The following is a 22,783-nucleotide window of genomic DNA, read 5'->3' on the forward strand; positions in this document are numbered from 1 at the left end:
TTCAAGCGGCAATGAGCCATGATTATGCCACTGTGCTCCATCCTGGGTGACACAGTGAGACCCTGTCTCAAAAAAATAAATAAATAAAAAGCCAGCCTTATGGCATTTTGTCTCAAAACAAGTAAACAGCACGTTTCACTTCTGAGGCATGACAGCACACGGGGTGAGCAAGGGGGTCCTGGGGCCCGCCCTTCACTCGCTATGTGACCTTGTGCGAGCTGTCCAGCTGTTCTGTGCTTCAACTTTCTCCTCTGTAAAATGGGGACAAGGACAGTGCCTATTTTATAGTTCGTGTGTAGAGAAGTAAAAGAGTTAAACCTGTAAAGTGCTTCGCAGGACACCTGCACATGGTGAGCACTGACCGCGCGTCACACTGCTAGCACTGACAGAATCCAGTGTACACTATGGAAAGCACATGTGGCTGTGAGTGCACAGCCATAATTCATACCTCACATCACCAGTTAGTAGGAGACACGACAATACACAGTTAGTTTTGAAACAAATACATCTAGTAGTAATTAGTTGCTAAGGGAAGCAGGCACTTTAAAAAAAATCACTTTTAATATAAAATGCTCAAGGATAGTTAAAAGTCATCTCCTAGTTACATGTGCTGGGTGGACCTACAAAGACTGGTTACTCCGAACTGTTCCTGCACAGCTTGCAGGAGAGCCTTGGAGCCACTGTTTGGAGGTGAGGAGACAGCAGTTCTGGAAATGGCCTCATGCTCTTGCAGATGGTTCCTTGGAGGGGTCTGAGGAGGAGGACAGGAGAGTCCCTGCCTCCAAACTGCTCAGAGCTTTCTCTACTCCACGGGTGGACAGTCCTCTAGCCACTGGTTTTCTGAGATGGCCCCAGGCCAATTCAGCCCTGCCCTATGATGGCTAACAGTAAGTGCCTCTGCCAGCCTGCACTTGTGGGGTCAGAGGAAACAGCAAGACGCTACCTTGGTTGGGGAGGCAGGTTACTGAGCAGGGGAGAACAGGTCAGAAGTAGCTCAAGCCATCATAGTCCCTGTGCTGGAAATCCCCCAAAACCCAGATTTGAAAACAGAGTTGGCCTTTGGATTTTGCAGTAGGAATAGATTTCTTTCCATGAGAAGGAAAATAATCAGTCTTGCCAATTATTCCCCTCAAGAAAGAAGCCTTAGCTACGTTTCCACCACCTGAACCCACATACCTGATCTGGCTTGAGCAGCCCGGCATCATCTGCACCCAGCCGGCTCAGGTCCTGCTGGGAGCGACTAGGTCCGAGCTCTGTCACACTTGCCTCTGAGGATGAAGAAGGAAGCCCGTGGGCATAGATGTCCTCCTCATCGCTGGACGTCAATGCCTGATCCCGTGGAGGCTGCTCAAGCCAGGCCTTGGGAGTGCTGGCCGCCAAGGCAGAGACCGGAGTCAACTGTCCTCCCACACTCCCCAAGTCACGTTCAGAAAAGGGCGTTTCTTTCTGACCTGTGTCATCATCAGTGCCAACATGCCAGAGATTTGTGCTGAGGTGGCCAGAGGCCTCCATGCTGGTTAGGACGTCCTGCTCTTGGCTGGGCTCCACGGGGCTGCCTTCATCAGCTCCGGTCCCAGGTAGCCACTGCCCAGCACTTGGGGCCAAGCTGAGGCTGGAAGGCACGGTGAGTGAGTTCAGAAGGGGCGCTTCACAAAAAGTGCTTTGGGGGCCAATGGGTTGGACATCTTCCCCATTCTGCACTCCAGGAGAGCTGTGCTGTTCTTGGAAGGGTATCTGTGTGCTATGTGGTCCATCGTCTGCAGGACAAGGCTCATCTTCAAGTCCCGTGACATCACTGCCTCTCACATCTTTCCTCACTCCATTGACCAGCTCCTGCCCATATGCATGGTGACAGTGTGGCATTTCAGTTCTAATGTCATCTTCCACAGCCAGAGAATCAGGCGCAGATCCTGGCACCTCCAGGACATTAAATGTTTCGGGGTCAGTATTTTCCTGTGGGACACCGTTCACTTCACCACTGAAGCCGCTTTCCAGGTCTGGAGACTCTGCACTTAACTGATCCATGCTACTGCCCAGGACACTTGAGGTCATTGACAGCAAGTCTGTGTTCAACGACTGGGGACTGTCCCCAGGAAATTCGGAGCAGGGTGTAGATTCCAGGGAGCTGTGACAGGTGCTCCTGCTTCCACCTTCTAATTCAGAATAAGAACATTCAAAATAAGGCACGGTTCTATATGATTAGTAAGAGACTAATTCGCACACATATTTTTGGCTCAAGAAAAAATATTTTATTTTATTTTATTTTTATTTATTTATTTTTTTTTGAGATGGAGTCTTGCTCTGTTGCCCAGGCTGGACTGCAGTGGCCGGATCTCAGCTCACTGCAAGCTCCACCTCCCGGGTTTACGCCATTCTCCTGCCTCAGCCTCCCGAGCAGCTGGGACTACAGGCGCCCGCCACCTCGCCCGGCTAGATTTTTGTATTTTTTAGTAGAGACGGGGTTTCACCGTGTTAGCCAGGATGGTCTCGATCTCCTGACCTCGTGATCCGCCCGTCTCGGCCTCCCAAAGTGCTGGGATTACAGGCTTGAGCCACCGCGCCCGGCCAAAAAAAAAAAAATATTTTAAATAAACATTTATTTAGTGAATGAAGAATAAACCTCTTAAGTACAAATAATCCCAACAAAGAGATGCTTTCCATGCATGCAAGTACTGAACGAACCCATGGGTTTGAGGCCTCACTCAAGAAATGCCAGCTAAGAAAAACCAGGGGACAGGCCAGGCGCGGTGGCTCACGCCTGTAATCTCAGCACTTTGGGAGGCCGAGGCGGGCGGATCACAAGGTCAGGAGATCGAGACCACCCTGGCTAACACAGTGAAATCCTCTCTCTACTAAAAAATACAAAAAATTAGCCAGGCACGGTGGTGGGCGCCTGTAGTCCCAGCTACTCGGGAGGCTGAGGCAGGAGAATGGTGTGAACCCGGGAGGCGGAGCTTGCAGTGAGCCGAGATTGCATCAGCACTCCAGCCTGGGTGACAGAACGAGACTCCATCTCAAAAACAACAAAAAAAGAAAAACCAGGGGACAAACTGAGATGTTCACCTGGGTCACAAACCAATTCCTTATAATTATTAAAATGCTTAGAAATCTAATAAAATTTCCTTCAGTGCTGCAGTCATCTTAGCTAGAGAGGATTAACAGAAACCAAGGAGTAAAAGGTTTAAAAAATTCAGTGTTACACAGCCATAACAAAGAATGACATCCAGGCTGGGCACAGTGGCTCTCGCTTGTGAGCCATCTGAGCACTTTGGGAGGCCGAGGCGGGTGGGTCACCTGAGGTCAGGAGTTCAACACCAGCCTGGCCAACATGGTAAACCTCTACAGCTACTTGGGAGGCTGAGGCAAGAGAATTGCTTGAACCTGGGAGGCGGAGGTTGCAGTGAGCTGAGATCGCGCCACTGCACTCTAGCCTGGGCGACAACAGTGAAACTCTGTCTTCAATAAATAAATAAATAAATAAATAAATAAATAAATAAAAATAAAGAATGAAATCTTGTCCTTTACAGCAATATGGATGAAACTGCAGGCCATAATCCTAAGCAAATTAATGCAGGAACAGAAAATCAACTGCATGTTCTGACTTGTAAGTGGGAGCCAAACATTGAGCAAGTACGGACATAAACATGGGAAGGACAGACACTGTGAACCACCAGAGCGGGAAAGGAGGCGGCATGGGTCAAAAACCACCTACTGCATACCATGCTCACTACCTGGCTGCTATATACCCATGTAACAAACCTGCGCATGGACCCCTGTATTTAAAAGTTGAAAACAAAAAAGAAAAAAATTCAATGTTACATCCCATATTTGGTAGCATATTCAACACTAAACAAAATGTCCCATGTATTTACCAGCATAGATCTTCCGGTTTCCAATACTTTCCACCCAGGCTCACAGAATCTCTGGTTTAATTAATGGTATACATGGATAAACCAACCTTTTTTTTTTTTTTTTTTTTTGAGACAGAGTCTCGCTCTTGCCAGGCTGGAGTGCAGTGGCCCGATCTCGGCTCACTGCATCCTCTGCCTCCTGGGTTCAAGTGATTCTCCTGCCTCAGCCTCCCGAGTGGCTGGGATTACAAGCACGCGCCACCACACCCAGCTAATTTGTGTGTTTTTAGTAGAGACGGGGTTTCACCATGTTGGCCAGGATGGTCCCGATCTCTTGACCTCGTGATCCGCCCATCTGGGCCTCCCAAAGTGTTGGGATTACAGGTGTGAGCCACCGTGCCCAGCCCCGACATTTTAATGTAAATATTGAAAAGTATGCCAGGCACAGTGGCTCACGCCTGTAATCCTAGCATTTTGAGAGGCTGAGGCGGGTGGATCACCTGAGGTTGGGAGTTCGAGACCAGCCTGACCAAGATGGAGAAACCCCGTCTCTACTAAAAATACAAAACTCACTGGGCATGGTGGTGCACGCCTGTAATCCCAGCTACTCGGGAGGCTGAGGCAGGAGAACTGCTTGAACCCAGGAGGCGAGGTTGCGGTGAGCCGAGATCGCGCCATTGCACTCCAGCCTGGGCGATGAGCGAAACTGTCGCCAAAATAAATAACTAACTAAATAAAATAATAAAAAATAAATAAATATTGAAAAGTACAAAACCGAGACCCTTTAAGCAGGGTGGTGCGTACACAGGTGGTCTGTCATCATTTAGACCTTTGTGTGTGTGTGTGTGTGTGTGTGTATGTATGTGTATGTGTGTGTGTATTTTCTGTTAATGTGAAGTATTTTGCAGTAAAACTCCTTTGGGGAAGAAACGTAGGTGTTCTCTTTTGGATGAATGGGCCAGGGCTCACTCAGTGAGCAGTGGGATTCCCAGAGAATTGGGAAAGCCTGTCACCCCAGGTGGGTGTATGCCAGCTACAGAGGGTACCTGTCTTCTTCTTCTTCTTCTTCCTTTTCACTTTGATAGGCTTCACGACAAGCTCCTGGTCAAAGTCCTCTGAGCTGATGGCGTTGAATCTCTGTGAGGGGGGCTGGTTGCCTTTGCCCAGCTCAGGGGCGGCCTGGAGCCCAGGGGGCAGGAGCCCGGAGCTGCTGTCGGTGGAGTTGAGCGAGCTGCTCCTGCTCCTTGGCTCACTGGCCACGGAGCTAGCCACAGAAGAGCCTCTGAGCCTCGTCTCAGAAACTGTGGCCCCTGGTAGCTTCTCTGCTTGCTGCACGTGGACTCGCTCTGAGCATCCAGACATCTCCAGACCATCTCTCACTAAGAAAGAAGAGTCTGGTTTTACCACTAGTGATCCAAGAGAGAGCTGATGTGCACTTATCCAGGTTTGCTAGCCCTAAATACCAGTTGTCACATAGGCGCCAGCCGGCTAAAGAACTGAAAGATTCTAAATTCATAGAAACCAGCAAAACTAAAAGAATCACACAATTGAGTCTAAGAAATAGTTTTTGTTCTTCAAGAAGCTCATATATTAAAATCAGTAAAATAATTTGCCATAGCTGTCTTTTTAAAGCAACTCAGTAGTAAGGAAAGGTTAGAAGTGGTGGCTCACACCTATAATCTCAGCACTTTGGGAGGCTGAGGTGGGGAGATCACTTGAGCTCAGGAGTTCAAGACCAGCCTGGGCAACATGGTGAAAACCCATCTCTACCGCAATACAAAAAATTAGCTGGGTGTGGTGGTGCATGCCTGTAGTTCCAGCCACTTGGGAGGCTGAGGTGGGAGAATCATTTGAGCCTGGGACGTGGAGGTTGGAGTGAGCTGAGATCATGCCACTGTACTCCAGCCTGCACGACGGAGTGAAACCTGTCTCAAAAAAAAAAAAAAAAAAAAAGTAAAAAAACACTACGAATACAGCATTTCTCACTTTAATTTACAAAGTATTTATAAATGAGAGATGCCTGTGTATAACAAAACAGCTTAGTTATACTATGCCTTGAATATACTTTAAGATTACTCAAAGGGCACTTGAAAATATATGTGTAGCTGTAATTAAATTTCCTGAAAGAGGGAAAGGTAATTTTCCATTAGAACAAATTCAAGACAGAGAAGTCCATTACCACACAGCATCAAGGCAAGTAGACAGCAGAGTGAGAGCAGGCATGTGAGTCTCTGTCCCCTGTCCCCGAGACCAAGGGCCAGTGAGCTTACTACTGCAGTGCACTCATCCTTCCTGCAACATGACACCACAGGGCACCAGGCCAGAGCAGTTCCAGCTACAGTACCCTCAACACAAGACCACAGCCCACTTTGATCCCTTCGCCATCCTCTCTTTATCAGGGATCCTCTGTGTGCCAGACATAGGGCTAGCTGCTGGGACATGGCAGTCCATGAGACATAGGAATTCCTGCCCTTGAAGCACGCACCTTCTATTGAGGGCATGTGTTAGGGGAAGACTGTAGGCAATGGAGTGTATGCTGGAGACTGGAGGGGCAGGACTCTGCTCTGAAGCGACTTGTCGAAGATTACATAAGTTAATGGCGGATCTTGCCTAGAGCTGCCCTGTCCAACAGACAGCCACCAGCTACTTGTAACTATTGAAACTCACATTGATCAAAACTGGGCCGGGCTCAGTGGCTCGCGCCTGTAATCCCAGCACTTTGGGAGGCTGAGTCAGCAGATCACAAGGTCAGGAGATCGAGACTATCCTGGCTAACAGGGTGAAACCCCATCTTTACTAAAAATACAAAAAAATTAGCTGGGTGTGGTGGCGGGCGCCACTAAAGCTGGGCATGGTGGCTCATGCCTGTAATCCCATCACTTCGGGAGCCTAAGGTGGGAGGACTGCCTGAGCTCAGGAGTTTGAGACCAGCCTGGGCAACATGGTGCATGGTGAAACCCCATTTCTACTAAAATATAAAAAATTAGCCTGGTATGGTGGTGCACACCTGTAATACCAGCTACTCAGGAGGCTGAGGCAGGAGAATTGCTTGAACCCAGGAGGTGGAGGTTGCAGTGAGCAGAGATTGCGCCACTGCACTCCAGCCTGGTGGACAGAGCAAGACTCCATTTCAAAAAAAAAAAATTAAACAAAATGTAAAATTCATCCCTCAGCTGCATTTGCCATATTGCAAGTACTCAGCAGCCACCCATGGACAGTGACTGCCTACCAGACAGGGCAGATAAGAGCATCTTCATCACTGCAGAAAGCTCTATGGGCAGCAGAGGTCCAGAGCTTAGCCTGGTGGCCCCAAGTCACCACCCTTCCTGAAAGCCATACTGTCCCTCTGATGACACTGTCTGAGGGGCTCATAAACTCAAGAGTCAGAGCTTATTCGCTTCTTATACAAATTATGTTTTGGAATATTCATCCCAATTTGCCCTCTCTGACTTCAGAGGTAATGGCAGTGAGGAGGAGGGTGCTGGGGCCCACATGGCTGTTGTTGCCACCATTAGGAACAAGTTCCCTGAGGAACCCAAATATATAAAGTGTGTGGATGTCCGCACGAGGACACATATTAGGATTCTTTGCTCATTAAAATTTGGGCTTGTATGAATTACCAAAAAGTGTCAAAAGCACAGAGAAAAATCAATCCTACAAGGAAGAACTGAGTTAAGGGTAAACGGTAAGTCCCAGATAACGGATTTAAATCTTCTAAAACTTCATGCAAATCTATGTCTTTTGGAGCATTAATCCCACATACTGTCTCAGACGGAGATCAGGGATCAGTAAAGTGGTTTCTGATTTTTCCTTCCTCCTTTCTCAATCTCCCCATCTTCCACAACCATGAAAGCAACTCCACTAAATGTGAGACTATCTGATGTAAGCCCTAAAGTAGGTGACTTTCAAGAAATGTAGTGTAAACACTATTTTTAACAATCAGAGGAGCGGCCAGGCGCGGTGGGCTCACGCCTGTAATCCCAGTACTTTGGGAGGCTGAGGTAGGCGAATCACCTGAGGTCAGGAGTTCGAGACCTGCCTGACCAACATGGAGAAACCCTGTCTCTACTAAAAACACAAAATTAGTCTGGCATAGTGGTGCATGCCTGTAATCCCAGCTACTCAGGAGGCTGAGGCAGGAGAATAGCTTGAAACTGGGAGGCAGAGGTTGTGGTGAGCCGAGATCGCGTCATTACACTCCAGCCTGGGCAAGAAGAGTGAAACTCCGTCTCAAAAAACAAACAAACAAACAAAAAAAAGAATCAGAGGAAACCCTCCAAATCTTCCATGTTCAAATAAAGTTGCAATAGTTTAGCAAAATCATGGTAAGTTTTTGGTTTTGTTTCTGAGACGGGGTCTCACTCTGTCACCCAGGCTGGAGTGCAGTGGTGCGATCTTAGCTCACAGCAACATTCGCCTCCCAGGCTCAAGTGATCCTCCCACCTCAGCCTCCCGAGTAGCTGGGACCACAGGCACACACCACCCCACCTGGCTAGTTTTTTGTATTTTTGGTAGAGACAGGGTTTCACCATGTTGCCCAGGTTGGTCTTGAACTCCTGAGCTCAAGTGATCCACCCACCTTGGCCTCCCAAAGTGCTGGGATTACAGGTGTGAGCCACCATTGCCTGGCTCAATGGTAAGTCTGATCAATTATTAACTGTGATTACAAACAACAGAGTATAGTACTTCCCATCATACACACGGTACATTTTATAATAAATACAAACCTATTGATGTTAATCCTTCAGGCCTGCTTGAAATTCTTATAATGTTCCTATCTCCTTTCAAGAAAAATATTTCATTTTCTGTGCATGAAACAGACACAATATCACCGGATCCTTCCAAACCAGCAATTGTGGCCTGTCAAAAAAAAAAAAAAAAAAATGCATGTGTGAGAGTCCAAATCAGTCAAATGATAACTGCACTTTACTATGGCAACTTTCTGAAAATTCCAATTCAATCCAAAGTTAGGTAACATCTGACAGATTGGTAAGCAGGATCTGAGGGGTCCCCTGGCAGGGTGGGGCCTCAGTCATCTCCAACCCATGTGCCACCCTGCCCTTGTCCCTGCTGCAGGTGCACTGGCCCTGACAACCCAGTCCCAGCCCTGTTCCTCCATGGTGCATGCATGTGCTTCTCTTTCTGCTCAAATTCCTTTCCTGTCCATGTTTGCTGGGGGAGTTCTAGTTCTCTCCAGATGCCACCTCCCTGAGAAGCAGCCTCGGACAAGCTCGCCCTCTGCTGCAAAGCCCAGGGCTCTCAGGGCTCGCGGCACCTCATCCAAACCTCCGCTTGGCACCCCACTCCTGTGGCTGAAATAGCGTGCAGATAGGTCTAGTCCTCCTACTGTGTGCATTCCTGCAGGAGAGGCCAGTGTACACTGCAGCTCAAGGGTTTTGAATGAATACACGAAGGGAGGCAAGGTTCCTTCAGCATTATCTGAAAGGGGTGGAAACAAAACACAGGACATCCCGAGCCCACATAGACTTAAAGCAAGTCCTTGCTTTGCTGTCAACAGTGCAAATAAGAGACTGTAATTTTAAATAACTGATGGACAGCTGCAAACATAACATTTGTTTCTGAAAGCTGCCAGTCATGCTGCCACTGGGTGGTCCAGACTCTGAGGGTGACTGTGACATCTGTCCCAGACGGTCCCGTCTCCATTTCTCTGCCTATAAAATGAAGTTAATTATACCTACTGGGTAAAGCATCGGGTAAGTGCTCAGATGAAAAAACCAATGCACAGTTACAAAGCATCTTGATGCTACTAATTAACAAGTGCACATAAGTCCAAAAGGTATCCAGGGCAAGAAGTTCTCTGTAACTGAGGAAAGGGTGCAAAAATATCTTTCAGAATATCCCTTAGAAAATGAACAAACTCAAGGCACCTTAGTGATTCCCCTAAATCGAAGCTTCTTACACCCACCCCATTTTACAGGAAAGAAAACCAGGCTCAGGCCAGTAAGAGACTCTTGGTTAAAGGCGGAACCGAGCTAGAAGAGTCGAATCTAGTTCTGCCCCTCCACCCCGGGTCAGTTTTCTTTCTGCCAAGCCAGTATTACCAGGCACGGCTGATAATAATTCAGAAGGCTTCAATGAGGAGAGGATGAACTTCATGTCCTGCTGACACACACCAAAGAAGAAAACCCTTTCTTTTATTTATTTATTTTTTTGGAAATGGAAGTCTCACTCTATCGCCCAGGCTGGAGTGCAGCGGTGTGATCTTGGCTCACTGCAACCTCCACCTCCCAGGTTCAAGTAATTCTCCCTGCCTCAGTGTCCCGAGTAGCCAGGACTACAGGCACCTGCCACCATGCCTGGCTAGTTTTTGCATTTTTAGTAGAGACGGGGTTCTGCCATGGTGGCCAGGCTGGTCTTGAACTCCTGACCTCAGGTGATCCGCCTGCCTCGGCCTCCCAAACTGCTGGGATTACAGGTGTGAGCCACTGTGCCTGACCAAAAACCATTTATTTTCTATAGTGAGGCTCTGCTTATAAGAGAAAGGGGTGCCTGGCAGAGGCCTGCTGAGCTCAGAATGGAAGAACGTGAACAGGACAGGGCCTGGTCTGGAATCTGGGGGTGAGGAGTTGGGAGGGTGAGGCATAGAGATTATTTTAAAAAGAGCAAAAGCTCTGCTCTTAAGACAACGAGAAACTGAAACTAAACAGCTGTGTTTAAAGTTCCTAAATCTGTCTCTAACGATAATCTGTTATCATCTTGGTTTAAGCAGAAATTGTTTCCTACCATGATTTTAATGATGTTGGAAATTTGCCCAAGATATGTTGCTAAGTAAAGAAAACCGAAAATAAAAAACAAAAAAACAAAAACAAAAAAAAAACAAGTGGCGGCCGGGCGCGGTGGCTCATGCCTGTAATCCCAGCACTTTGGGAGGCCAAGGCGGGCAGATCACAAGATCAGGAGATCGAGACCATCCTGGCTAACATGGTGAAACACCACCTTTACTAAAAATACAAAAAATTAGCTGGGTGTGGTGGTGGGCGCCTGTAGTCCCAGCTACTAGGGAGGCTGAGGCAGGAGAATGGCATGAACCCGGAAGGCGGAGTTTGCAGTGAGCCAAGATCGCACCACTGCACTCCAGCCTGGGCGACAGAGCCAGACTTCATCTCAAAAACAAAATCAAAAACGAAAACAAAACAAAAAACCAAGTGGCAAAATGATGTGGCTCCATTTGAGTAAGAAGACAAGGGCAAAATAACAGAGAAAGCATGCTGAGGGAAGGGCCCCTCCTCAGGAACTAAAATTCTCTGCTACTGTTTCTTTTTTTTTTGAGATGGAGTTTCGCTCTGTAGCCCAGACTATGGTACAACGGTGAAATCTCAGCTCACAGCAACCTCCGCCTCCCGAATTCAAGCAATTCTCCTGCTTCAGCCTCCTAAGTAGCTGGGATTACAGGAGTGTGCCACAATGCCTTGCTAATTTTTTTATTTTTAGTAGAGACGGGGTTTCACCATGTTGTCCAGGCTGGTCTCGAACTCCTGACCTCAGGTGATTTGCCCACTTCGGCCTCCCAAAAGTACTGGGATTACAGGCATGAGCCACGGGGTGCCCATCCTCTGCTACTGTTTCTGTCGTATTTGAGTTATCACTGTATGTGCTCATAGTAATTGGATAGTCAGAAAAAACATGACCCAAATAGATTATAAAGAACAAGGTTGGGCATGGTGGCTTACGCCTGTAATCCCAGCACTTTGGGAGGCTGAGGCGGGTGGATCACCCGAGGTCAGGAGTTCGAGACCAGCCTGGCCAAAATGGTGAAACACCGTCTCTACTAAAAATACAAAAATTAGCTGCGTCGGGTGGCATGGGCCTGTAATCCCAGCCACTTGGGAGACTGAGGCAGGAGAATCACTTGAACCTGGGAGGCGGAGGTTGCAGTGAGCCCAGAAAAAAAAAAAAAGGGGGCCAGGCGCGGTGGCTCAAGCTTGTAATCCCAGCACTTTGGGAGGCCGAGATGGGCGGATCATGAGGTCAGGAGATCGAGACCATCCTGGCTAACACAGTGAAACCCCGTCTCTACTAAAAAATACAAAAAACTAGCCGGGCGAGGTGGCGGGCGTCTGTAGTCCCAGCTACTCAGGAGGCTGAGGCAGGAGAATGGCGTGAACCCGGGAGGCGGAGCTTACAGTGAGCTGAGATGTGGCCACTGCACTCCAGCTCTGGGCAACAGAGCGAGACTCCGTCTCAAAAAAAAAAAAAAAAAAAAAAAGGGCCAGGCATGGTGGCTCACGCCTGTAATCCCAGCACTTTGGGAGGCCAAGGTGGGTAGATCACGAGGTCAGGAGTTCAAGACCAGCTTGACCAACATTGTGAAACCCTGTCTTTACCAAAAATACAAAAATTAGCTGGGTGTGGTGGCATGCGTCTGTAATCCCAGCTACTCAGGAGGCTGAGGCAGGAGACTTGCTTGAACCTGGGAGGTGAAGGTTGCAGTGAGCCGAGATCATGCCACTGCACTCCAGCCTGGGCAACAGGGTGAGATTCTTTCTCAACAACAACAACAACAACAACAACAACAAAAGAACAAGTTTAATGTGTTTACATACAAAAAACATACATAATTTCTTGACAGAGAATTGGACCTAAATGTCAAAACCAAATTTTTTTTTTCAAATCTATAAAAATGACCAAACCTTCATTTAATTTCCTTGACTGGCCCAAAGGAAAAAGTAAAGTGTAAATCAATACTGCTCCTGGTAGCATTCTGAGGGCGCTGAGCAGAACAGTTTGTAGAGAAACATTCTCTTGCCTACAGACACTGAAGATATGGCAGCGTCCCTTCGCTTACCTGGTTGACTGTGTCTAGGAGATAGATACTATATTCATTCCAACTCAGCACCCAGCCTTCTTGAAAGAAACACGAAACAAGCCCCAGGTGCCTCTCAGGTAAGCTGCAACTTCCCCTGTTGGGGGATTCCAGACGTGGGTGCAGTTCAAAAGGCTTGACTCCCCCGGCAAAAGCATCTTTCAAGATAAATGTGGCTTGAACAGTCCCGTGGACATCAGCCTTCCACAGCCGGAGCCCGGGCCGTGATGCATACAAGGTTAGATCACTTTGCTTACAGAGTCCTGGTATAAAACAAGCACCAAATTTCCCAGTACTAAAATTAGAAGGAAGAAAGAAAGAACAAAAAACAGACATGGACCGATTTAAAGTAATGCAGTTGTCAACCCTCAATATTAAGTACAAGAATTTTCTGGCTAAGACAATAATTGATTTTTCACCCTTTCTACTGTTTGTTTTTTTGTCAGTTAAACCACACTGTCACCCCTTACCGACAGAGGCCCACCACACCCTCACAGGTGTGTGCCCCATTAGCACACAGGGAACCATCACTGAGTACCCACACAGCTTGCACTGCGCCTGGGGCTTGATCCCACTCTCGTGTCTAATCCTTACAACAACCATGTGTGGCAGATACAGTCACACACCACGTAACATTTTAGTCAGGCTGGGTGCAACGGCTCATGCCTGCAATCCCAGCACTTTGGGACGCTAAGGGAGCAGATCATCTGAGGTCAGGAGTTCTAGACGAGCCTGGCCAACGTGGTGAAACCATGCCTCTACTAAAACTACAAAAATTAGCTGGGCGTGGTGGCGCATGCCTGTAGTCCCAGCTACTCGGGAGGCTGAGGCAGGAGAATCACTTGAACCTGGGAGGCAGAGGTTGCAGTGAGCTAAGATCATGCCACTGTACTCCAACCTGGGTGACAGAGCAAGACTCTGCTTCAAAAACAACAATAAGCCATTTTAGTCAATGATGGACCGCAAATACAACAGTGGTCCCATAAGATCATAATACCATATTTTTATGGCACCTTTTCTATGTTTAGACATACTAATACTTACCTTGGTGCTACAGCTGCCTAAAGTATTCAGTGCAGTCACAAGTGGTGCAGGTCTGCAGCCCAGGAGCAATTTGCTGTACCATTTAGCCCAGGTGTGAAGTAGGTTGTACCTACCTCCTACGTTTGTCAGTACACTCTATGCTGTTCACACAACAAAGATGTCACCTAACAATGCATTTCTCAGAATATATTCCTGTCGTTAATTGACACATGACTGTATTCCAACTCTCGTTTTGGAGGAGAGGAAAGTGAGGCAGAAGGTGAAGAATCCAGGTCTGCTCATCCTTTCCTGCTGATTCTGTTGCTCTGACATCTGATTGCTGTGCTCACTCCACATCCTGAATGAATGAGCTTCACGCAACCCATCTATAGTGTTGCCCTTTGAGAATTTCTCTAAACCCATCAGAGGCACCAATGTCCCTTCCTGTCCCCAAGCTTGATATTTTTTCTTTCTGAAATTATGAAATATCTGACACAAACAAAAGAATATGCTATATATAGAGTCACGGGTCACTTAGTGACGGGGATGTTTGAGAGATCTGTCATTAGGCAATGTCTCCGTTGTGTGAACATCATGAGTGTACTTACACAAACCTAGATGGCACAGCCTATGACACACCCATATAGTCTAGCCCAGGGATGTTCAATCTTTTGGCTTCCCTGGGCCATATTGGAAGAAGAACTGTCTTGGGCCACACATAAAATACACTAACGATAGCTGATGAGCTAAAAATAATAATAATCACAAAAATACCCTCTTTTTGTTTTGAGACAGAGCTTTGATCTTGTTGGCCAGGCTGGAGTACAATGGTGCACTCTGGGCTCAATGCAATGGAATCTCTGCCTCTTGGGTTCAAGTGATTCTCCTGCCTCAGCCTCCCAAGTAGCTGGGATTACAGGTGTGCACCACCACTCCCAGATAATTCTGTATTTTTAGTAGAGATGGGGTTTTACCATGTTGGCCAGGCTGGTCTCGAACTCCTGACCTCAAGTGATCCACCTGCTTTGGCCTCCCAAAGTGCTGGGATTACAGGCATGAGCTACCACGCTCGGCCAAAAAATCTCTTTTTTTTTTTTTTGAGACGGAGTCTTGCTATGTTGCCCAGGCTGGAGTGCAGTGGCACCATCTCGGCTCACTGCAAGCTCTGCCTCCTGGGTTCACGCCATTCTCCTGCCTCAGCTTCCTGAGTAGCTGGGACTACAGGCGTCCGCCACCACGCCTGGCTAATTTTTTGTATTTTTAGTAGAGATGGGGTTTCACCGTGTTAGCCAGGATGGTCTCGATCTCCTGACCTTGTGATCCACCCGCCTCGGCCTCCCAAAGTGTTGGGATTACAGGCATGAGCCACTACGCCCGGCCAAAATCTCATGTTTCAAGAAAGTTTACAAATTTGTGTTGGGCCATGGGTTGGACAAGTTTAGTCTAGCCTATTGCCCCTGGACTCCAAACCTGTACTCCATGTGACTATACTTAACACTGTAGGCACCTGTAACATAATGAGTGTTTGTACACCTAAACATAGGAAACGTAATGTGTGGTGCTAAGACACCAGCTGATGGGAATGTTTTCAGCTCCATTATAATCTTCTGCGACCATTGTCATACATGCAGTCCGTCAATGACTGAAATGTTGTTATGCAGTGCACAACTGTGTCTATGTACATATATCCATGCAGTTATAAAGCCTAGCAAGGAAAGGTACGCCTGGGAACCCATCCCCAAACTTAGGAAAGAAATCATCAGTCATCCAACCGATGGTCTCTTGTGTTCCTAACACTTCCTGCCCCCTTGTGCCCCAGATGGAACCACTGGATTGCATTTTGCCTTTATCATTTCCTCACTTTTTTTTTGGTTTAATCACATACCTATGTATCTCTAAAGACAACATAATTTAGTATTGTTTATCTTTCATTTTTATTAAAATGTATGATGCTAATTGTACACTTTCGCAACTTGCTTTTTTTTACTTAACACTATGTTTCTCAGATTTATCCTGTTGATAAAAAGAAGCTGTTGCGCTAATTCGTTTCTACTGCTGTATGGTACAGTACATCCTACTCAGCGCCCACAGGTTCTTGGAAACTACAACTGTAAGCGAAATGACATAGAGCAGGTCCTCAGATAAACATCATTTCCTTCAACAACATTGGTGAGGGAAAAACACTGGTTTTGTTATACGTTGCTCTGCTAAAGTCGCAGCTTCCAACAACCTATCAATGACATTAAATGAGGACTTAATGTATTCCACAATTTATTTATTCACTTTCTTGTTGATGGATATTTCAATTATTATTATTTTTTATTTTTATTTTTTGTGAGACGGAGTCTTGCTCTGTCGCCCAGGCTGGAGTGCAGTGGCGCGTTCTTGACTCACTGCAAGCTCCGCCTCCCGGGTTCACGCCATTCTCCTGCCTCAGCCTCCCGAGTAGCTGGGACTACAGGCTCCCGCCACCACGCCCAGCTAATTTTTTGTATTTTTAGTAGAGATGGGGTTTCACCATGGTCTCGATCTCCTGACCTCGTGATCCACCTGCCTCGGCCTCCCAAAGTGCTGGGATTACAGGCGTGAGCCACTGCACCCGGCTTCAATTATTATTTTTAAACCTATTTTGAACAATTGTGCTATGAGCATTTCTGTGCATTAGCCCCTAGCCCACAGGTGTCAGAGTCTGTCAAGGACACTCAGGATGAAGTTGGTGGGCTGTTGGGTTATCGCTGGGTTGCTGAGAGCATATTCAAGTTTAGAAGACAACTTCAAGCTTTTTAAACGTGATTATAACAATCTACACTCCCACTGGCAATCTGAGTTCTCATTATTTCTCAGGCTGCTATCAGAGTTCACATGTAAGCATTCCAGTTCAGTCCTACGCCTGGCTGATTCCTTCTCCCAAATACTTCTTGTTGTGAACCACAGAAACAGCACTGGTTTTAGAGCAAGTCCTGGGCTCGATGTCCAGCCCTGATACTTAGTGGGTACATGATATGTGCAGTTATTGAACTTTTCTGGCCCTGTTTCCCATTCTGTAAACCAGGCAGAGTAACTCCGATCTCAAAGGCTGAAGTGAGGAATGAATGAGATAACCTGCATGCAGCACAAAAGCAATGCTTGTGACACCAAGTCCCCAGAAGTGCCCGACTGTCCTGAACGAGGCTACAGGCAGCTCACAGTTGAGAGCCGCCTCCGTGCCACTGCTTCCCCACCAGACCTCGGCCAACTTGTGCTGTGCCTGTCCCCACGCTCCCTGTACACAGCAGCACACCCAACCCCAGAGGCCGCCCCCAGGGCCCACCCACACAGGCACACAGATAGTTATTTGCGGGGTTCCTTCGCACACCAGAATCTCACTAGGTCCTTCTGGCACCTCAGTAACTAAATCCCTTTGGATAGGGTCTGAGGAGGATATCATATATCAAATTCAGCTTTGAACAATGATCGTCAGGACGAACCAAGGGTGTTTGATGCTGTGGGTCTTTCACGGACAATTCTATAAGCAGCATCGGATCTGATTACTGCCTTTGGTGGGCTTGCTCTGGAGAGGTCCTCTAAATAGAGTGACCCAGAGGAATTCCAGCAAGGGAGCCCATAACCTCTTCCTCTTGCCTTTCCTCTCCTGTCAATCAACTTCTCTTGGCGATCCAATTTTTAAATGTTTTCCTTCTATTTGTAGGACCCCTGAAAAATCTCTTGTCATTTCCATTTTGACTGGTTCATCTTACGTAACTAAAGCACTCATGTTAACAAACATTTAGTGATTCCTACGTTCTGTAAGACACCGTGTTTGATGCTCTGGGTAAAATAAAAAATAAGGCCGGGCGCGGTGGCTCACGCCTGTAATCCCAGCACTTTGGGAGGCCGAGGCGGGCGGATCACAAGGTCAGGAGATCGAGACCATGGTGAAACCCCGTCTCTACTAAAAATACAAAAAATTAGCCGGGCGCGGTTGTGGGCGCCTGTAGTCCCAGCTACTCAGGAGGCTGAGGCAGGAGAATGGCGTGAACCCGGGAGGCGGAGCTTGCAGTGAGCCGAGATCGCGCCACTGCACTCCAGCCTGGGCGACAGAGCGAGACTCCGTCTCAAAAAATAAATAAATAAATAAATAAAAATAAAAATAAAAAATAAATGAGATGGGGTCCTCAGCCTGTCTCATATCACCGTGCTGACCTGTGCAAACAATTACAGCAGCATCTGGAAGCGCCACATCTGAGGCTCAAAGAGCTGCTCAAAGAGCTCAGATCAAGGTGGTGCATCTGAGTGGGCATGAGAAGGCGAGGTCCTGAACACCGGGTGGACTCTTCCCCTGGAGGAAGGGGAAAGCAGCCCTGCTGAGCACAGTGCTGGGAGTGGCTCCTCGAAAACTGCTGAACGGCTGAATGGCACGGTGGCTCACATCTGTAATCCCAGCACTTTTGGAGGCCAAGGAGGGAGGACTGCTTGAGCCCAGAAGTTTGACAGCAGCCTGGATGACACAGAGAGACTCCATCTCTACAAATTAAAAAATTGAGACAGGCATGGTGGTGCGTCCCTGTAGTCCTAGTTACTCAGGAGGCTGAGGGAGGAGGATCGCCTGAACCCAGGTGTTCAAGGCTGCAGTGAGCTGTGACCACACCACTGCACTCCAGCCTTGGTAACAGAGCAAGACCCTGTCTCTAAAGAAAAGAGAACGGAAATGTCTGACGAGTGGGTTGGTCAAAGGCAGTGAAGTTGTGAAGAACCAGCTAGAGAAACCGTCCTAAGCCCCCGACTCAGCCACCGTCCACTTGCAGTGCGATGCTCCAGTACTTGCTGGTGCTTTCTGAATTTGACACCAAAACTCCAACTTTTATGGTCTAAGTATTGCAGGATTCTAAAATCATAAAGAAATTAACAAAATTTCTTAATTTCTGTAGAGATGATTTCCAAAAACTCATTGATTACCTAAACAAATTTTAATTCCCTTTACAGACCACGTTGATATATAAGGAGTGTTTTCTGGCTAACAAATTCTAGCTACAAAATAATTGTGTTTTTTGATTTTGTGCATAATGTATGGTGCCACAGACCTGATATGCTGAAAGCTGACAGCACCCAAAATGGGAGCCTGAAAGTCTAAGCTGGGAGAGAAGAAGGATCCACAGAAGCCCTGCCAGAGATCTCAACAGCTAAACACCCACCAGCCATCCAAACAGATGTGCTGGTGGTGGAGTTCCAGAACCGGCTGCTGGCTCTTACCCAGATGCGGGCGCCACACCTACAGATTGCTTCATCTCCTCCTCCCTCCCCAGGGCAAAGTGCTACTGCCAGGGAGGGCTTCCCTGAGCACTAGACTCACAGGAGACACAGTAACAGGTCTGCAGAGGGCTCTGACACACGCAACAGTGCGACATACACAGGACAGCAAACCCACAGCTGCGGGTGGCCGGGGTCTGAGGTTTTCTGGATGTAACACACACATCGTCCGGTCTGAAGAGGTCCACAGACTCGAAGGGAAGAGGACCCCTCATCTTCTACCTCTGAGTCCCCTGACCTGCCTGCACCTGCCCTGGGCTCAGTGCCCTGCCCTTCCTCTGGAAGAGCATCTCTGGCCTGGTTTCTGGTCAACCCTACACTGCTGCCCATAAGCGAGCCAACTGAGGCCACCGCCTGCACTCTGTCCCCACCAGCACTGTGTTCCCTCCACAGGCACCCACGTCACACACCTATGTGCTGCCACATGGCCCCTCTCCCAAAATTCTCAGCAGGCCACACGGTCCCCCGGGCACCACTTATTTCTCTTTCTTTGTTCTCTTCTGCAAAAACACTCCTCCCAAAAGCTCTCCATACTCGCTGTCCACTCCTCTTTCAGCCCTTCCAATCCCTTGGCCCTGCTGACGAGGAGGGCTGTGCACAGCCTCTGTGCTACAGACTCAGGCCCGTCACAGCTGTCTCAGCCCTTGGTCTCGCAGCAGCTGCTATGTCCCTCCACGTGGCCTCTGACTCCTCTGACCCCCCATCTCCTGTTCTCTCCTGATGCCATTTCCTCTTCAGAACACAAGGCCTCCCCAAATCTCCCTAGGCGAGCTCCTGTCTGCACGCAAGCGGCTGCTGGTGCACAGCTCCCTGAGAGGCACACCTGCCACCCACCTCCCACGCCAGTTCTCTACTGTGGCGAGAGGACAGGGCAGGGCCACAGCAGGCTGTTTCATCTCCTCCTTCTCCCTGTGCCTCCAGGATTCTCTGCATCAATCCACGGCATGTCCACTCACCCAGCTGCATGGACCACAGACCTAGGAATCATCTCCAACTCATCCCTGTCACACCCCAGAACCAACATGGCAGCAAATCTGCCAGCTCTGCCTTGGAAGCAGTCCCACCACTGACCCCGCCCCATCCTGTCATCTCCCACCTGGATCACCCAGAACCCTCGCTGGCCCTGCTGAGCTGCCACACCTGCCCCCTCCAATATATTCCAAGCAGCAGCCAGAGTGACCTCCCCAGCTTGGCCACAGTCCTCTGTGACTGGCCACAGCACGGGACTGAAAGAGCCCCATGGGCAGGGCCCACAAAGACGATGGGCGGGGCTCCCCGCACCCTGCTCCACACAGCTGGCCTGGCTGCTCAGATCCTCGGTGTGCAGGGGCCTCCTGCCTCCAGGGACTCTCTCCAAGGTCTTCTCGCACTAGTTGCCTCCTTGCTTCAGGAATCAGCCCAGGCTACCTCCTCAGAGAAGCCGTCCCTGTCATCCTATTAAAGAGACACTTGTGTCTCCTGCGCCTCCCTCTGTGGCTCTGCACCCTCTGACATGTTTATCTGTTCACCACTCTGCATACACCACTCTGCATACACCACTCTGTAATCTGAGATTACAGATCTGTTCTGCCTTGTTCACAGATATCCCCAGATGAGGAGTACCTGGAGCAGGGCAGAGGTTTGGGGCAAAGCTCCAGCACCGAATGAACAGACACTCCCTGCGTGGATTCATCCAATGTCAGGTGTCAATGTCACCTGTATCTGGTGACCTCATTTTCCCCTCTGGTCAAGACTTCTTCCCTGGGCTCCAGACTGGTCCACAGAACTCTCTTCTGTGACTCCCACACGGCAACGTGACAGACCCGTCAAACCCCCTATGTCCACAGCAGGGGTCCTGATGTCCTGACCTCTGGCCCAGGCTTCCCCAGTCTCCATCTCAGTCAATGGTTTCCCTGGACTCCCACGGCAGCCTCCCCGCGGCTCCCCTGGACTCCTGCAGCAGCCTCTCCATGGCTCCCCTGGACTCCCGTGCCAGCCAACCTGCGGCTCCCCTGGACCCCTGTGCCAGCCTCCCCGCGGCTCCCCTGGACTCCTGTCATAGCCAGTGCCCTAGTCACTTCTGGCTTCTTGAACATCTAAGCCCTGGCCCAACTGAGGTCTTGGCATATGCTGTTCCCTGAGCCTGGAATGCTCTTCTAGCAGCTCTTCCCAGGCTTCAGCTCAAAGATCACTGCCTTTATAGAGGCCTTTCCTGACCATTCTATCCAAATGCAACATCCTGCCCCAGGCCTAGCGCTCCCTAATGCTTCACCCTGCCCGCTCCTTTACAGCATTGACAGCCTCTACTCTTCTCCTGCTGACCCACAGTCTCTCCCCTTGTGTTTGAGGGCAGAGGCCTTGTCTCCTTGGATGCCTCCTTACTTGCTGCCACACCTCCACGTGTACATGCCCAGCTAAACAGTTGTGAGGGAAGCACTGCTTCCAGGGAGAGACACACACAATAGTCTACAGCAGAAAGCAAGTCTTTAAGACACAGATGTTAAGAACATTTCCTTTTATTCTGTTAGCCCCCATTTCCCCACGGCTCAATAAAATCTCTCTCCTTCTGAGAAGGGGACACATTTATTTGTTTCTGCATCCTAAAACAGTTCCTGGTGCAGAGGACGCTTTCAATCAATGTTCCCTGAAGACTGCACTGCACAGACGCACTAGGAGAGGTTTACAGAAACTGCTTGGGTCTCCACACAAGAGGTTAAAGGGCCAGGTTTGTTTTTTGTTTTTGATTTTTTTGAGATGGAGTCTCGCTGTCACCCAGGCTGGAGTATAGTGGTGCGGTCTCAGCTCACTGCAACCTTTGTCTCCCGGGTTCAAGCGATTCTCCTGCCTCAGCCTCCTGAGTAGCTGAGATTACAGGCGCCCGCCACCACGCCCGGCTAACTTTCGTGTTTTTAGTAGGGAGGAAGTTTCACCATGTTGGCCAGGCTGTTCTTGAACTCCTGACCTCAAGTGATCCGCCCACCTTGGCCTCCCAAAGTGCTGGGATTACAGGCGTGAGCCACTGCACCTGGCCGAGGGCCAGGTTTTAAGAGAGATTGGTGGGAATAGGATCCACAAGATAATTGGTTTTCAATCCCTGTCTTTACACCCTGCCGTCCTTCCAAGACACAGTGCAGTAAGACATCGACAGATGAACCAGGATAAAATGCCAGAGGAGTAAGATACTGGCAGAGGGAACAGAAGAACTAAGATCTGCAGGACCATAAATTCCACTGAGTTCTCCAGGGGCCAATAGGGAGACTGCAGATATAAAAAGGCCAGATCGTTGATGGAATTAAGAAAGTGTTCAGCAGGCTGGGCCTGGTGATTCACATCTGTAATCCCAGCACTTTGGGAGGCCAAGGCAGGTGGATCACCTGAGGTCGGGAGTTTAAGACCAGCCTGACCAACATGGTGAAACCCCATCTCTACTAAAAATACAAAATTAGCTGGGTGTGGTGGCACATGCCTGTTAATCCCAGCTAGAACCTGGAACCTGGAACCCACGCCTTCAGGATGTCTTCCCTGACCCTTCAGCTGGACAAGTGTGTCTACACTCACACAGCATCCTGTGTATTTTGGTCCACAGCGGCTGCCGCAATGGTCAACAAGCGTTTTATCTGCGTTTCCATTTCCACAACGGAAGGCTCAGATCTGCCGTGTTTACCATGTCACTGCTGAGCCTGCCACAGTGCACAGGGGTGCATGGTAAACACGTGCTGAATAACAAGTGAGCCCCACAACCCTGAGCCCTCACCAGGCTGTGTGGAGGAGGTGCCTACACAAGAATGGATGGACCAGGCCACCCCTGAGGCTTCTCCGG

The 22,783-nt window shown here is 48.8% G+C and overlaps 1 protein-coding gene across 6 annotated transcripts in view; it reads right to left on the reverse strand.

Moving 5' to 3' along the window:
- LOC105467653 (tectonin beta-propeller repeat containing 2) overlaps positions 1-22,783 on the reverse strand; it is a 148,528-nt gene that overhangs the window by 73,247 nt on the left and 52,498 nt on the right. For 5 of the 6 annotated variants that reach the window (XM_071099548.1, XM_071099550.1, XM_071099549.1 and 2 more), the window contains exons 6-10: positions 18,503-18,562; positions 12,658-12,970; positions 8,579-8,711; positions 4,898-5,230; positions 1,177-2,153 (exon numbers count right to left, since the gene is read on the reverse strand). In XM_071099548.1, the coding sequence (XP_070955649.1) occupies positions 1,177-2,153; positions 4,898-5,230; positions 8,579-8,711; positions 12,658-12,970; positions 18,503-18,562 (1,816 nt within the window). The remainder of the gene's footprint in view (positions 1-1,176; positions 2,154-4,897; positions 5,231-8,578; positions 8,712-12,657; positions 12,971-18,502; positions 18,563-22,783) is intronic. The other variant, XM_071099551.1, reaches the window with a different exon arrangement.

This window comes from Macaca nemestrina, chromosome 7 (assembly GCF_043159975.1).
Source record: "Macaca nemestrina isolate mMacNem1 chromosome 7, mMacNem.hap1, whole genome shotgun sequence".
NCBI classification, from domain to species: Eukaryota; Metazoa; Chordata; class Mammalia; order Primates; family Cercopithecidae; genus Macaca; species Macaca nemestrina.